Source organism: Plutella xylostella, chromosome 28 (assembly GCF_932276165.1).
Source record: "Plutella xylostella chromosome 28, ilPluXylo3.1, whole genome shotgun sequence".
Lineage (NCBI taxonomy): Eukaryota > Metazoa > Arthropoda > Insecta > Lepidoptera > Plutellidae > Plutella > Plutella xylostella.
In genome coordinates this window covers 5,030,819-5,046,522 of record NC_064008.1, presented here as the reverse complement: position 1 = coordinate 5,046,522, position 15,704 = coordinate 5,030,819, and the positions used below count along the sequence as shown (strand labels likewise).

General features: G+C 37.3%; 1 protein-coding gene and 2 long non-coding RNA genes across 3 annotated transcripts in view; 1 reads left to right on the top strand and 2 right to left on the bottom strand.

Moving 5' to 3' along the window:
• The first annotated feature begins 6,212 nt into the window (after positions 1-6,212).
• On the top strand, positions 6,213-7,339 carry LOC125490905. Its single transcript, XR_007267964.1, has 2 exons — positions 6,213-6,384; positions 6,733-7,339. It is a non-coding gene; the product is annotated as an uncharacterized LOC125490905 (long non-coding RNA).
• On the bottom strand, positions 6,997-8,097 carry LOC125490907. Its single transcript, XR_007267966.1, has 2 exons — positions 7,653-8,097; positions 6,997-7,554 (listed from the first exon to the last, which is right to left on the bottom strand). It is a non-coding gene; the product is annotated as an uncharacterized LOC125490907 (long non-coding RNA).
• Positions 8,098-9,817: 1,720 nt separating this feature from the next.
• LOC105384815 (protein Wnt-1) overlaps positions 9,818-15,704 on the bottom strand; it is a 74,307-nt gene continuing 68,420 nt past the window's right edge. The window contains exons 6-8 of the mRNA XM_048631382.1: positions 15,516-15,662; positions 12,807-12,934; positions 9,818-12,025 (exon numbers count right to left, since the gene is read on the bottom strand). Coding sequence (XP_048487339.1) covers positions 11,824-12,025; positions 12,807-12,934; positions 15,516-15,662 — 477 coding nt within the window. The 3' untranslated portion in view covers positions 9,818-11,823. The remainder of the gene's footprint in view (positions 12,026-12,806; positions 12,935-15,515; positions 15,663-15,704) is intronic.

Genomic DNA, 15,704 nt, shown 5'->3' with positions numbered 1-15,704 from the left:
ATTAAAATGCCGTCAGACTCTAAAAATGTTATACTTACTAATTTAAAGTGGTGGTTTGATTGCAAATTCTAAAAAATATGCCTTATTGTATGCTTTTATACTGTATTTTAATTTGTCACGTAAGTATTTATACTTTTTTAAGTCCAATAAAGTTTTTATAAATTAAATGTTGAGCACCCCTGGAATCTTCATTTACCCCATGTAAATGCCACTACAAGAAATTAGGCAACGTAGGCGCCATAGCCCCAAAAATTTTTGATCAACTGATTCTCCTTAACTAAGCACAGTATTTAGTTTACAAGCTAATTATTAGCTACGTTAATACTAATTCCATAAATTATATCTACTTAAACTTGTAAAAACCTCTTCCAAGCACACAAAACTAGTGAAAGAGGCATTAGCCCCACTAGGGGTTATTGCGCCTAAAAATGCCATTTTTTGTGGAAACGTCGTTTATACGTAGAAGATATTTAAAATTCTACAAAATTGCATCAAAATATGAAACTGGATAAAATTTCCTAATATGTATCACAAGTTATAGCTTAATAGGGCGTATAGTCTGTTTGTTATGATCAAATGAATATGGAAGTCAAAGTATTGTGGCGCAATGGCCCCGGTTGACCTTATACGATTATTTTAATTGGACAGTAAATCAAGACTAGCGCTTCCGTTATTCATATTCTGCAAAAAATACCTTTTCAACGACGTATCACTCACTCATTTCTATTGGTGATGGTCCCAGCTTCCATACATTTGTGCCCATCATCATTTATTTTGACATTGAAATTCATGAATGTTATTTTTTTCCAAAATAGTTAATTTAAACAAAACGGTATGAATAGGAATAGCCTGCCTGGAGGTGAGCATTCGAAAGTTGGTGGCGTCCGTTCGCACAAAAAGCTACCGAACTCATTTTACATTTAACGCCCCGTAGAGTTTTATAACCGGGCGAATCGCATCAACTTTGTAAACAGCCCTCCTTGTTGTTATGCTCGCCTGGTGTCCTGGTAACTACTCAACGTTTCGGCCACATGGTTAAACGAAAACAACACTGTTTATAAACTTAATTAAACGGAAAATTAGGTAGGTACAGGTAAAGTTTTTGAATTGACAAAAATTCTAAACAATTTTGCTATGGTACAGTTTAAAGGTAACAGCTCACATAAACGTTACGTAAACGGATCGTCATCGTATCGCCTTTCACCTACAATTGTCCCGAGGCGAGGTGATTCCCATTAGTGTGCGTTGCAGTTAGGAGTTTCATACAAAGAATACTGAACGGCTCTAGTTGATACGGTCACGATCCCTTTCCGACTTGATATGAGTGCTGTGACCTTAACGCATGTTACACAGTGAAGAATGTCATAACAAGTGATAAGTATGATTATGGCATGCTGTGATTGGATCGTGAAATGAAAGGCTACATTTTATTCATCATTCATCTTGACTCAGGATCAAAATGGATATGTGTAAATATTTTTCCAACTGATACGTTTTACGGCTTCGCAATATTAGAGAATGGACGGGAGTGGCCAGCGTGGAACAGCTGATGCGCTTGGCGAAGAATAGAGAGGAGTATGCAGAGCTGACCGCCAACCTCCAGTAGTGGAGAGGCACTAGAAGAAGAAGAAGAAGATACGTTTTCCTTGAACGAAAATTTTGCGTGATTTCATAAAAGCTGCGGCAATTTAAACCCATAAAAACCGGGGCATGCTCAAAGAAACAAAAGTTTTCAAAACGAGTGTCCTTTGGTCAGATTGGCACTTAACTCAGTGCCACTCGAAAAAATCGCCGAAGCCTGTGCCAAACCGCAGCATATTGTCGATGCCAATATAGTTCAAAATCTTGGCTGCAATCGTGAATTACGCAGGCAACACTCTTCATAAACTAACTGAAGTTAAAACCCCGGTAATTTAGCGTAGAATATATTTTTGCAATACAAATACAAATACTTTGACATACTCACGTGCAAAGAAACAGTTCCACTAACAAAATGCTAACATCAAATGACCCCCAATATTTTATACATTTAATAGAAAAATTAAACAACATATTTACGTTTTTGGTTGGTAATATTCTAATGCGTCGTTAAATGTACTTAAAAATTGCACAAGGCGTTATTAAGTTACTTTTTCCGTTTATAAGTAATTTTGTCATTTTCTCACTCGAAATTTTTCATTGCCTGTGAGTAACGCATTAAACAACGCCAAACATATAATATATTTTAATCATGTATATTATGATAAAGTTTATGTACCTACGTGAGGCCCTAAAGGTAATTATCTACTGGCGACCCGAGACAATGCGATTTTTTTAAACCTGATAGATGCGCTTTTTAAAAACAAACTTCAATTCAATCTTCATCCCGTCTCACCGGTGGAAAACCACCTTGTGGTAAGCCTGTTAACAAATGTTTTTTCATCCTCTGTTAGCAAATTAGCGCGTAACATGAATTCTGCTGTAATTTCGTTTCAATGTACAATTGTAATTCCCTTTGTCTAAATTAAATAACTGCGCGGGAATTCTGCTACGCCATGCAGACTTTGCAGTATTTAGCGAAGATGGAGGTCGACAGCCATATTAAATATTTACCATACAGAGTAATGCCACTTTATGTTTCCCCAATTAGGAAAGACATGCAAGCGTCGACGCGGCATTACGCCTACGCGATGGTACAGTCAACCAACTGTGTGGGTGAATAGCTAATAGCTACCGATTTCTTTGGTTGACTGTACGTTGTGATCAGCCTCACTACTGTTATCATTGTTGGCAGTAAGTATTCCACATCAGGAGGCTCTATACATACTGATAAAAACAAACTAATCAGAGCTCTGTGTTTAAAACAACACGATACAATCTTGGCTCCTACAGCCGCGATCTAAGACATATTTTTTCGTCTTATAGAGTGACCCCCCAGAGAAGATCCAGAAATACCCCAATCTGCTTACCATGTCGGTGACAAACACTAGAGCTACACCAAACCTCCAGCGTTTTTGAAGAGAAAATCTACAATGATTTGTAAAGGAGTTCATTGAAAAACTGATATTTTCAGTCACCCAGCAGGTTGGAGCTTGAACTCAAACTGGAACACCAGAACTATCAACGTGAGTATTCGTGAGTCAATTCAACCAATAGCAGTCCAGTCCTTAAGGTGACGATTTCACTCTAGCGCCATCCTCTCCTGTAAATACCCATAAAACAGGATCCAATTAAGGAGCGGCCGCGTATTTACAAACAGTACATTCGGCAAACAAAAAGCGTATACATAAAGCGTTTCGCACACAAGCTTATCCCAAACCCTTGTCATCCGATGACGGGAGACACAAAAACTCGTGAGAAAAGGCCTTTTTGTCGTACCCACACGCGCTAGAGTGAAATGCACTTGGATCTCAAGATTGGGCCTAGATAAAGGAGTAACGGTCCGAGAAATCTAATATCATTTCCGAGAAACGGACCAATAAGCAGTCTATGAAAGGCTTTCTCGGAAGAGCTAAAAGGTTATCTAAATATTATACTCGGTGGTTATAATAACTTGTATCGGGGGCGTTATATAAGAGATGAAACCATCTACATGTATTTATTGTGACTCAAAGTTACACTTATATCACTATCACTCTGTGAATTCCATATACGCTTTGTCAATTTAAATAGCAGTACCCTTAAAGAGCCTTTAAACTTAGGAGTAGCATCGGTTGCCTGATTCAGGGAAGTATTTATTTTAACACTTTATTGTACACAGAAATATAAATACATAACTATAAGTACATAACTGGAAGTAACTATGTACTACCTACTAGTGACTTTGTTAGGAAATTGGAACGTCAAAAATGTTAAAAAGAGAATAGCTGTTTAATTTTAGTGAGTCGACGCTATTCCAGGTCACTCTGGCTTAGTAAAATACGAAATTTTGAGCTAACAACGAATTATACAAGTTGCAAAAGTTACAAAAGTTTGCAAGACTATCGCTGAATAGCGTAAAATAACCATAAGCTTATCTATAAAACACAAGAACACAAGAAATAGGTTGTTACAGAGAGAACTGTAAGCTAATGTCGACATTAAATTCATGTCTGGCTCTTCCTGTCTGTATACTGTCAAAGCAAGGCAGCGATATATTTAAGGTATAGTACCTCTCTGTAACAACCTATTTCTTCAAACATGAGTAACCCCAAGGTACCAGTTGGGCCAAGACCTAGGCACCCTTTGCTTTGTGCCAGTCCCGTATGAAGAAAAGCACTTTCTTGGTCGCCACCAGATTTTTGTGCCAGCAATCTGGCTCTGTGTCCCTGTGACTTATTTGTTCTGCCTATTTTTGTGACAAGTGGGCGGGTGTAAATCGTTTTATTTTGGGAAAGGACTTATAAGGTGATTTACCTACACCTATTTTCGTTCATATGTCAATGCGAAACACTTTTGCACTTACTTTTTTTAATCTTTTAAAACTAGACACACGTATAAAGTTAAGCAGTGCCAAATATGTAGTTGGATAATTTTGATCAAAAAATATTATTGAGGCTCCAGTACACAGTGATAGACCATGCTTAGACCACTGTGGACGAAGATCACTTGGTGTTGTCTCATGACTCATTGCTGTCAAAAACACTTGTGGCGACGTAGGTGGGTATATTTGTATATTTTAAAGACCTCTTACAATATACTTATACTTTGAAGTGAGCCCAAAATCCGAAAACATCACGCCACTATAGCCAATTCTCTGTCACAGGGGGTGGTATGTAACCATCACCCCAATGGGAACGGCCGGCAGTTACCACTGTATGATAGCCCCTTATAGGCTTGTTTCAAGCAGTCAACTTCTATAACACTGCCACTCTGGAACCGACTTGTATCTGAATCCCAACTTAATCTCAGGTCCAGACGTCGCCATAAAACACAACGGCATATTTTAGGCCTAAAACTATTTACTTAGAGCTAACACTGCAATGCGTACTTTCTATCCTCAAGAACTAGTTCAGGCCTACTAACAAGACTTCACGGCTGAAGTTTTTGGTGACCCTAACAAGCCTTCCCTTGGGGTTGATCCCTCGACCTCTCTCCGTCACACCGCTAATGCCCCTACAGCTGTTGTTGTGTACTAAGGCTTGGCTGTAGTGTTTCATTTTTTTTTTGTATAAGTATGTTCCCATCAAATATGCGTGAATCTATCGCAATATAAACATTTTGTGATGACATTTCCAATCACAGAATGCCCTGTACTTCTCGTGAAAGGCAATGTACTGGGTAAATGTGCTTACCTTATAGAATTATAACGTTTTAATGTTGAGAGGGGTAGGAGGGCAGTCCGTGATAGTCACGAATCTGGATTGGCCAATCCCTTCACCACGGTAACAAACCCTCTCTAAAGTTCTAAGAAAAACTGCCAATGTCATATTTAAGTTGTAATTAACTTGATTTCGTCGGCTGTAAAACCGTTAGTTACTATAATATTAATCTAACCACTGGTTGAATTGAGTTGGAATTTGACATAAAAAATTAGCATTATGATGTAGATATTTCAAAACTATTTCTTGATGGGTACAGTCACAGACCGAAATTCGAATAAATGAATAAAATAATGCAAGAAAGGGTTAAATATTTAGCTTAGCCTTCATACTTTGCATGAACCTAGCAACGACTATGGTGCCGGGCCAAATGAAATACAAAAGGTTATGGCAGACCAAATTGAGAATTAGACTTACCTTTTGTTCAATATTGAGAGGAGACGTTCGGAACACAATATTACTGGCGCTTCCTTTGTAGTGAATGTTCCAAGACATTCCGGTGTTTTGTTACTCGGTGTTAGCAAACCGCGAATACTGACTTAGGAACTCGGGTATATAGAGGAAGTCGACTCAACTGGGGCGGGATTCTGGTAAATTTAATCCTACAGTTCCTACACTAATAGAAAGATACAAACTTTGTAAAGTACCTACAATGTTTTTTTGTGATTTCATTAATTTAATTATGATAGACCAGACCAGCTGGGTAATTTTCTATCTCGGGTGTCATGGACTCGCGATTTCCAACCGTATAAATCTATGAGGGGTTTCTGACCATCTTTTGGCATCGGCTATCTCGGTCATGATCACTAAACGAATAGTGGGTATGAGATTTATCGATACACTAGAGGTTGCAAAATTTTTGTGAAAATATTCTGTGATTTGGTTAGCCGACTAAATGAAAACTTCATTTCACTTCAAACTACGAGTACTGTATTTATCAAATCTTTAATTTGCCGCATTATTTAGAAAAATGGCGATACTGGAAGCTATTGTCAAATGATTGTCAAAACAAACTGCAAGGAACCATCCAAAACAGAGATTGATTTTGGTGTGTTTTTTTTATAATTACCTGAATCCTGTGTTTTAATTGTTCATTATATCTAAGGTAAGTACATAATTAACGTATTACTATTAAAATTTTAAACTTAGTCATACACAGAACGAAATATGGGAAATTTTTACAAAGTCGTGAAAAATGAACTATTGTTCTTAATAAAAGCATTGAGATCAATGATTTCTAGTACGATACGCTAGTAATATAAGTCGATGATTGAGATCTAACACTTGATACTGGGAACTCAGTTATTAAAAGTAGATTGATCACTGAGCCATTAAATAATCTTCACATTTGTGCAGGTTGTGCTTGTTAGTAAATAATATTTTTGTGAGGCATAACTATCATGTGCCAAGAAAAAAGATTGAATAGGACATTAATATTGTATTTTATTTCCAGGATGGCGCCTTTAAGAAAAGTCTCAGATCGACAAATGGACATTTTGTTGGAGTTCGTTGAAAGACATAAAGAGCTTGCTGTTGGCCGGTACCCTCCCGGCCCACTAGGCATACAATCAGCACGTTGGCTATGGGACAGTGCAGCATTACAAATACCTATATGAATTATATTCAATTGGGTCTGGAGTTACAAAAACTGGTAAAAAATTCTGACGGGCATTCACATGTAAAGTGACAATGTGCAATCATAACATAAAGGTTAAAGTAGAAAAATTATTTTAATAATGATTATAGTAAGACTGGTAGAAGCAAAATGTGATAGGAAGTTATGTGATTTAAAATCAAAAATAAAAGCCATTAATATAAATTGAGTTTTTTATTACAAAATTATACATATACAGCAAAAATCAGCCTATCAGTCAGGTTATTTTAGTTCCTTGACACTTGAATTCACAGCCTTTGGACAAGGTTGGCCCTCATGCGCCCTGCATCTGCATCACCAGCACCATAAGCCACGTTACCAATATGCTGCACCCGAATGTTACCAGCAGCAGGCAAGTTGTCGTCACTGGTATATTGTGTGCATTTGCTATATTGTGTAGTACACAGCAGTCATTTACTATTTTCGCAGCTTTGGTGGGCTCATAGTGAAGCACACGGTGTGCCAGCAAACATCTCCAGCGTGTTTTAAGGGCCCCAATGCACCGCTCCACAGTATTTCTGACACGGCAATGTAGATCAGTGTAGTGTTCTTCTGGGGATCCTACAGCTGCATAGAGGATAGGTGTTAACATCCATGGCCGTAGAGCATAACCAGAGTCCCCTGAAACCAATTTTAAAACAACAGTTAGGTACCTATACTTACTGAAAAAAAACAAATACCTACTGAAATAATTTCCTCCTAACTAATTAGGTACTTACTATTTACTAATTATAGAAGACCAAAAATTTGCAAGATTCACAAAACAAACATCAAAGAAATATTATTTTGTTCAAGATCATAAGAACAAGAAGACTTCAGCGTTACAATTAAAAAAAAACGTTATTTTCTACATTCTATGGTGACTCTATGGTTTAAAAGCTACTATTTACTAGTTGCCCAAGACAAGACGGTTGGCCAACCCAAATTAGTACTTATGATTCCAACTATCCGATACAAAATACCAATCTCGGGTTTCGATAAAATATTCGCATACAAAATTTTAACAAGATGGCGGCCGGTGGGTATTGAAGCCCATACCAACTATGACGTCATTATTCGACCCCAACCGAACATACACAATACGAATAGTGTCAAAATTTGCTTTTTGACAGTAAGATCACGGTGAAGAGAGTTATCAACGAGATAGAAAATAGCCCAGCTGAAGTCCTGTAGTTAGTCAGCGACTAACGCTAATTTAACGGGTAAGTAACTCTATTTTTTTATTACTTCCCAAAGGATGTACCTAGTGCAAAAAATCAAAATGATCTCCTGAGTTACTCCCTTTCGGCTTATTATAACACTTTTTCAAAACCAAAAGTGTTACTGAAAGAGCAATTTCGTGATCAATTCTCAAGACATGATGTTGCTACAAGCCTTATTTGAATAGAAATTCTGAGGAGTGGTGAGGCTTCCAACAATATTTAAAAAACATTCATTTATGGTCACGTAGGTACTTTTAACAAACGCTATAAGTATTTAAATCAAATTTTAAATACATTTTTTACTAACTGACAGACGTTTGACAGGCTACTAAATAAATTTAGCGTTTGGTGTAATTCCACCTTAAAGTTTAAGATAGGTTTTAATGCTTTAATGATGTCGATTCTAAAGGCAGAAATTCTAAATTTAGAGCTGTCAAAACCTTAATTTCTTTGTTTAAAATTTGACTCTATGATTGTTTCCGTAAATGTCATTTTATGCTAGCAATTTTTTTAGTTTGACAGCGTTAAAATAAGAATTTCTGCCTTCAGAATCGACATCAATATTTACTTAATCGAATAATCAATTTAACTTATTAAATAATAAATAAGTGTTCATTAAAACTTTTCCCTTTTTAAAGTTTTCATAGAGCCATCTAGGTGTGTAGTTAAGAACTAACCAGTAGGTAAAAGCTTTCATGCTGAACGACGAGCTTTCGTTTCACAAAGTTCCAAAAATACTCGGTTCCGAATAGAGATGGCGCCACGTGTAGCAAAACGGAATTCACGATGGTTTTCGCTGCTATACTTACAGTCTGTTGCAAAAGTGGTAAAGAAAAGGGAAAGGGGGTACCTCAGATGCATATTGCGAAGAACTTTTTGAATAGGTAGGAGTTTTAGAAATTCGAAAATATATAATGTACTCTCTACACTAAAAAGCTTTAGTTTCAGGTTGAACTAAGAGTTTTAAATATTAACTAACATGATTAACTTAACATACTTACTTAAGATGCTATGTTTAACTTCCCATGTCTATCTTGAAGTAATAATAATAATGTCCTCCTAGCCGAATTTCGACCACGGCGGTCAATCTCATTTGAGATCAGCCATCTACGCAGGAGTAGATTATAGTGCCCAAGTGTGTGCGCAGTACACAGGAGCACTCTCTGTTCCATCACTCTCATAACCCAATGGGACGGATTGACTGACACGACTGGAGAGAGCTAGGCGCAGGACCGACTGCTTTACATGCCCATCCGACAGCATGGATCGTTTCACTGTTTCGGACATCAGGTGATCAGCCTTCTATGTCCTAACCAAACTTAGAACCACAATTTAAAAACACAAATTGATGGTCCCACCCGGGAATCGAACCCGGGATCTCTGGGTCATGAAGCGAAGCTTCTACCACTAGACCACAGAGGCAGTTACATCTTGAAGTATGTTAAGTTAAGCATTATTTTACTTGAATATTTCAAACTCCGTTATTTACCTACATATTAAAATAAAATACCTAACTAACCTATCTTGATATATTATGATGGAAAGATAGGCCTTTATAGCATAAAAATGGTTAAGATTTTAAAAGATCCCTACTTACTTTATGAAAAATGCCATGTTATTATTCCAATCAGAAAATTTTGGTATTTTTAGACAGTGAATATTAAAATAAAACAACATAAGAGTTATCTTTTCTAATACATTTATTTACGCCATTTACATCAAATATCTATTCGTCTAAATCTTCAGTATTAAAATGGTTATTCTAATAGTCTTAAGCAAGACTTGTATGTAATTAGTATACCGATACACCGAATTACACATGTATAAAAAAACACTTATGTATGAAAAGTATGATTCATTTATCTTACTAATAGACATTACATAATCAAGCCTTAAATTGTTTAAAATTCCGTGGGCTAAACATTACTTTTGCATAATAAATGCAGGTAAGAGACCGTTTCACCAAATAATTAATCTGTCAAAATCACATAATTACATAGCAATATGGTTAGTGTTTGTTTGTTTCAGGTGTTTTATTTGATTAAATTTTATCTACTGCAAACCAAGAAAATCCGAGGCATACTCAAATTATTAAAATTAATCATTGATACAACTTATCGAACTTAAAATAGCTACTAAGACATAACTAGTAAACTTAACTAAAAATATATATACAAACTTTAGGAGTATCAGTTAAACTTAAAAAAAACATTGAGTGAATTCTTACCTCTACTTTTGATCATTAAGGACAATTAAAGCTATCACATCTAAATCAATAAATTACTAAAATTATTCTTAAATACTATTTACAAATGTTTAAAGATCGCTATGAGCTTACCAATACAACTAGTTGGTTATTACAGTATAATATTATTAAATCTTAATGTAATTTAAGTAAGCATAGCAAAATGTGTTTCAAAAACATGATTTAAACGAAACGTTACTCGATTGAGGTAGAAAAAAAATATAATTCATGTTCCACATAAGCACATTTATTAAGTACATAATAAAAAAAATATTTACAAAATAAAGTATTACAATATAAACTGGAGCTTTATTTACAAGCTATATACATTTTAAATGAATTAAATAAGTTAGTAATACTGTAAATAAAGCTAATTCTTCAAATGTAAACGAATATTTTAAGCCTTCTTTATAAATAAAAATATAAAATAGAATCAGTCTAAAAGTAAAATAGCCTAGCAGTCTAAGTAACGTTAGTATTGCAAAAGTTTACAAAATTTCATAATAATAATATTTATTTCGACTTCCAGTAATCTATAAACTACTCAAAAGAACCAAAAACATGAAAATTCGGGTTATAGACGGGTACGGATGAAGAGTCAAAGTTTCAATGCTATACAGGTTGTGTCTTTCGTAGATGCACATCTGAAACTAGGTCACGGGCACGGTCGACACATAGGTACATAAAAACATTTCGTGACAGACTTTTCACTAATCCCCTGATTTAGTTGCAGATACGGTGTAGAATTACCAAAAATGATTTCTCATATTTTTTCCAAACCCAAGAAGAATTATCTACCAATAATGTCATCTAAATATGCTTGCACCTTCTTCTACACTCCTCACAATAATAATAGACCAGTTTAAGTTTTTAAAGCTACACGAAATTGCAATTTACTCTTGAATTTCTTGAAAAAACAAAACACGACACAATAGTCTGGCCATAGAAGTAATAAGTACTTAAAGTACTTACTTATTACTTCCATGAGGTATTATTGTGGCTCATGGCTTATTATTGTGAAACGTAAGAAAAAAAAAAACCTTTTGTAGCTCCAATAGTTACTTAACTTGATTTCATACATTATGTAGCTGTCAATACGGGCCTATAGTTACTATCTCTGAGTTGCAGAAAGGAACTTTAAGCTAACGTCGACCTTAAATATTATGCCTTGCTTTGACAGTGTACGTACAGAAAGAGACAGACATAGATTAAATGCTGAAATTGATGCCTTGCATTGATGTCGAAAGGCAAAAATACTAATTTAAACGCTGTCAAGCTATAAAATTTCCTAGCAAAAAATGACATTTACAGAAACACCCACAGAGTCGAATTTTAAACAAAGAAATTACTCAAGGTTTTGAAAGCTCTAAAATTAGAATTCCTGCCAACATCATTAGCTAAAGTTCTTTCTGCAACTCGGCATGTGACAAGTTCAACCGCGATCTAGTTACAAACATGATGATCCCTCTTCGAGCGGCAGACGTCACAGTGCACCTTGCAGCACCACACGAAGTGGCAGCGACACTTCTCCTCGTGATCCCTGATCCGGGTCTGATAGCCACGCCCGCAGCACAGCAGCCGGCAACCGTCGAGCCCAATCGACGTGCGGTTGCAAGTGCGACCGCGGGTGCCGAGGATTCCGAGCCTGGGGAGGAAGAGGTTTGTGATTGGTAAGAGAGGCTGGGGAGGTGAGGATTTTTAGGTGTGATTGGTTGGAGATTTTGTGCGCGTGGTCAAGGAGGTTTGTGATTGGTTGGAGAATTTGTGTGCGTGTTCAAGGATGTTTGTGATTGGGTAAAGAGGCTGGGGAAGATAAGGAGGTAAAGGTGAGATTGGTTAAATAATTGGTGTGCGAGTTCAATTGTTTTAGATTGCATGAGGATTCTGAGGCTGGGAAGGTGACGGGGATTTTTAGTGAATTTATTAGTGTTCAATTGTTTTAGATTGCGTTCCTAGGAGGAAAACTGCTCACAAGTCAATGGAAGTTTGACTTAACTATGGTACATGCGCTTGTCATGTACCATTACTCTTACGATACTGAAGATGATCATGATGATTCTATTTCAATCGTACAATAAAGACTTTTTTAAATTCTTGACTAAATAATTTCCAAAAAACGTGTGTTTTTGTAAAACATTCGTGAAAGGAAGATCAGCAAATATCTATGGAGGCAGGTCCAAGCACCAATAACGACAAAAAATATTGGGTCCTGGACCATTCTGTCTCCTTTGGCTACGAAAATACCATTAAGAAATGGAAGAAATTACTCTTAGTAATAAGGCCGCCATTTGTACCGTCTATGTTGTACATTTCCTTGTGTAATTTATGTTTGTGTGTGCAATAAAGAATTATCTATCTATCTATATCTATCTATCTATACCTTTTCCTAAACCCAGGTTGTTTATTTCAATTTCTATCAAACTTACTCGTCATTAGGTTCGCAGTAGTCGGGCGAGTCCTCCAGATACACCAGGTCGGTCTTGTTCGGCTTCTTCATGTCCAGGTGAAGGGGACGGAGCTTTCTGATGTTCTTCCCTCTCTTTCTGTCCACCACCTGGAAGCAGGAAATAAGACGGATTTATTATACTAGCTGTCGCCTGCGAGGTTTGCTTTGTTTTGAAAAGTTTCCCGTGGGAATTTCGGCGTAATAAGTTTTATATTCTAGCTTTCTTAATTTCTACAAAATCCGTTCAGTAGTAATTGCATGAAATGTAGGTACACACTTTAGTAGGATAGTTACCATACTCAAAACAGGTATTACGTAAAAAACACACTACCAAACTAGAGCTCATTTAAATTTCTGTACTATTTAATAAATCTCCTAAGTAGAACTTATTGAAATTTGAGATGAACTAAATCTATTACTACCTATAACTAAACGAATGAAATGTAAACTACAAAGCCAGTGAAAATTATAGCCAGTAAAACTTGATACAAATTGGCCATTTGAAACCTCTTATAAATATCAATACTGAGGAATTTCGCAATTCACAAATCCAAACTATAGCAACTTTATGACTTTATTCAGAAGTGAAACTATTCGTAAAACCATTCATATTACCACCAGTTGCTGTAGTATATTTAAACTGAATGAAGTCCTTTTATAGATGTTACACGACCAATTGGAAATCTAGCTCGCCTGCAGTAGGTTGGTATTCATTATTTTATTTATTTATTTATTTATTTATTTATTTAAACTGGAACACCAGATAAAAATAATAAAATTTAAACCTTCAATACGATATATTTTATTCTTAATTTGATACATCTGTGAAGCGATTCGATAACTTGATATGTATCGAATTTCATTTTATTAATAAAATAATAGGTATTAATAATAAATAAATATCAATGGGATACACCCAGTCATTGATACACATTCGAATAGGGTATCGCTAGTGAGGACCAAAGGACGTATGGTCAGGAAGCACTTGCAATTTAACTCTACATTTTGCTTGTAGTGATTGCAGACGGGCTAACTGGAATACAATCGTTAGTATCGTGTAATGGCCCATAAAGTACTGGATCAGGGCTAACTACATTACTTATTTACGATGTCAATCATTTTGAGCAATAATACTTAAGATCTACCTAGTTAGTAAAGGATAAGATTTCCAAGACGCTGATCCTTTCGCATAAAACGATAGTAACCTGATTCTTGCCAATTTGTAGCTGTAATTTCCGTTCTTGTTGTATTTTATATTATCATGTTATATTAAGAGTGTAGCAATGTACTATAGATTACTTCAGGTAGAAGCTTTGCATGTACCTCATCATCCAAAAACAATTGACAATCAGTATGATCCACTGATTTCAAGTCGCCCAGCTTACTTTGGAAAGAGTCATGGGAGTCCAAGCCTAAAAACCTGTCAGAAAGTGAAAGAGGCAGAAAGCTGCAGTTCCTTGGAAGATAATGTCCAAAAGTTCGAATACAGCAGCGATTCTTGTAATATACCTTCAGATTTCCTTCTACAACTACTTGCTTACCTGCTAGACTTAGATGGCCTCGTAGTTTTATGGTGATCACATAAGACTGGATGCAAAGAATCTACTCCCGCCTTGTGGTGTCGCTAGGAATGCTTCGTCGGTCTACTGAGAGACTTTCTGCGTGCAACAAGCGGAGCCCAATCTAGGATCTTAGATAGGCTGGTAGTAACTAAATGAGGTAGATCCATACCTTGACATGCGAAGCGCCCTCGTATCCGACATGCCGTGGCACTTACTGTAGCACAGGGGACTATGGATGGAGCTAGCAGGAGACCAAGCCTAGAAGCCAATCCGAATGCGGTAGTACTCCCTGGAAGACACTTATAGATGCCCTACAACTGGCTGCTTGACCGGCAATACCTTCGACATGCAAAGCTCCTTCCATCTATGCTGAGCACTTATGGCATTAAAAAGGCAGACTGGATGGAAAGAATCTACTTCCATCTGGTGGTATAGCTAGGAATCCTCCATAAACCGGATCTCAGACAGTGCCAAGCTTGTAGCCTTAGACACTAGACTGGCAGTAACTGCGATTGGTCCACATTACCTTGACATGCGAAGCGCCCTCGTATCTAGTGGCGAGCGCGTCGCCAGCACACGCGCACGGAGCCCGACATGCCGTGGCACATGCAGTAGCACAGGGGACTATGGAAGGAGCCATCGGGAGATCAAGCCTAGAAGCCTGGCAGTGTGTTAAAGAGGAAGTCCGAATACTGTAGCGCTTCTTGGAAGACACCTAATAGATGTCCTACTTGCTTGACCCAAAATACTGGACACACAAAGCTATGGTGAACGCTTCTCAGATGAAGACAGAAGACTGGATCCTAAAAATCTACTCTCGTCTCGTAGTGTCGCCATTCCGGCCAAGCTTTCGGCCTTAGACACAAGACTGGTAGTAACTGCGATTGGTAGTATTGGTACATTACCTTGATGTGCGAAGCTCCTTCCATCTATGCTGAGCACTTCTCACATGAAGACGGAACACTGGATGCATCTGCAATCTGAAGAATCTGCTCCCATATATGTAGTGTCGCTAAAAATGCTTCTTAAACGATTGGCGGTTGGTCTGGTCTACCGAAAGACTGTCAGCGTGCAACAAGAGGAGTCCAATCTATGACCTTTGGCAAGAAGCTTGTATTACACATTACCTTGACATGCGAAGCGCCCTCGTATCTGGTGGCGAGCGCGTCGCCCACTAGGCGCAGCTGCGGCAGCCGGCGCCAGCACACGCGCACGGAGCACGAGCCCGACATGCCGTGGCACTTGCACACGCGCTGCATACGACTGCGGACCGCCTGGGGGGGAACAGGTTAGAGGTTAAAGGTATCAGGAATGTG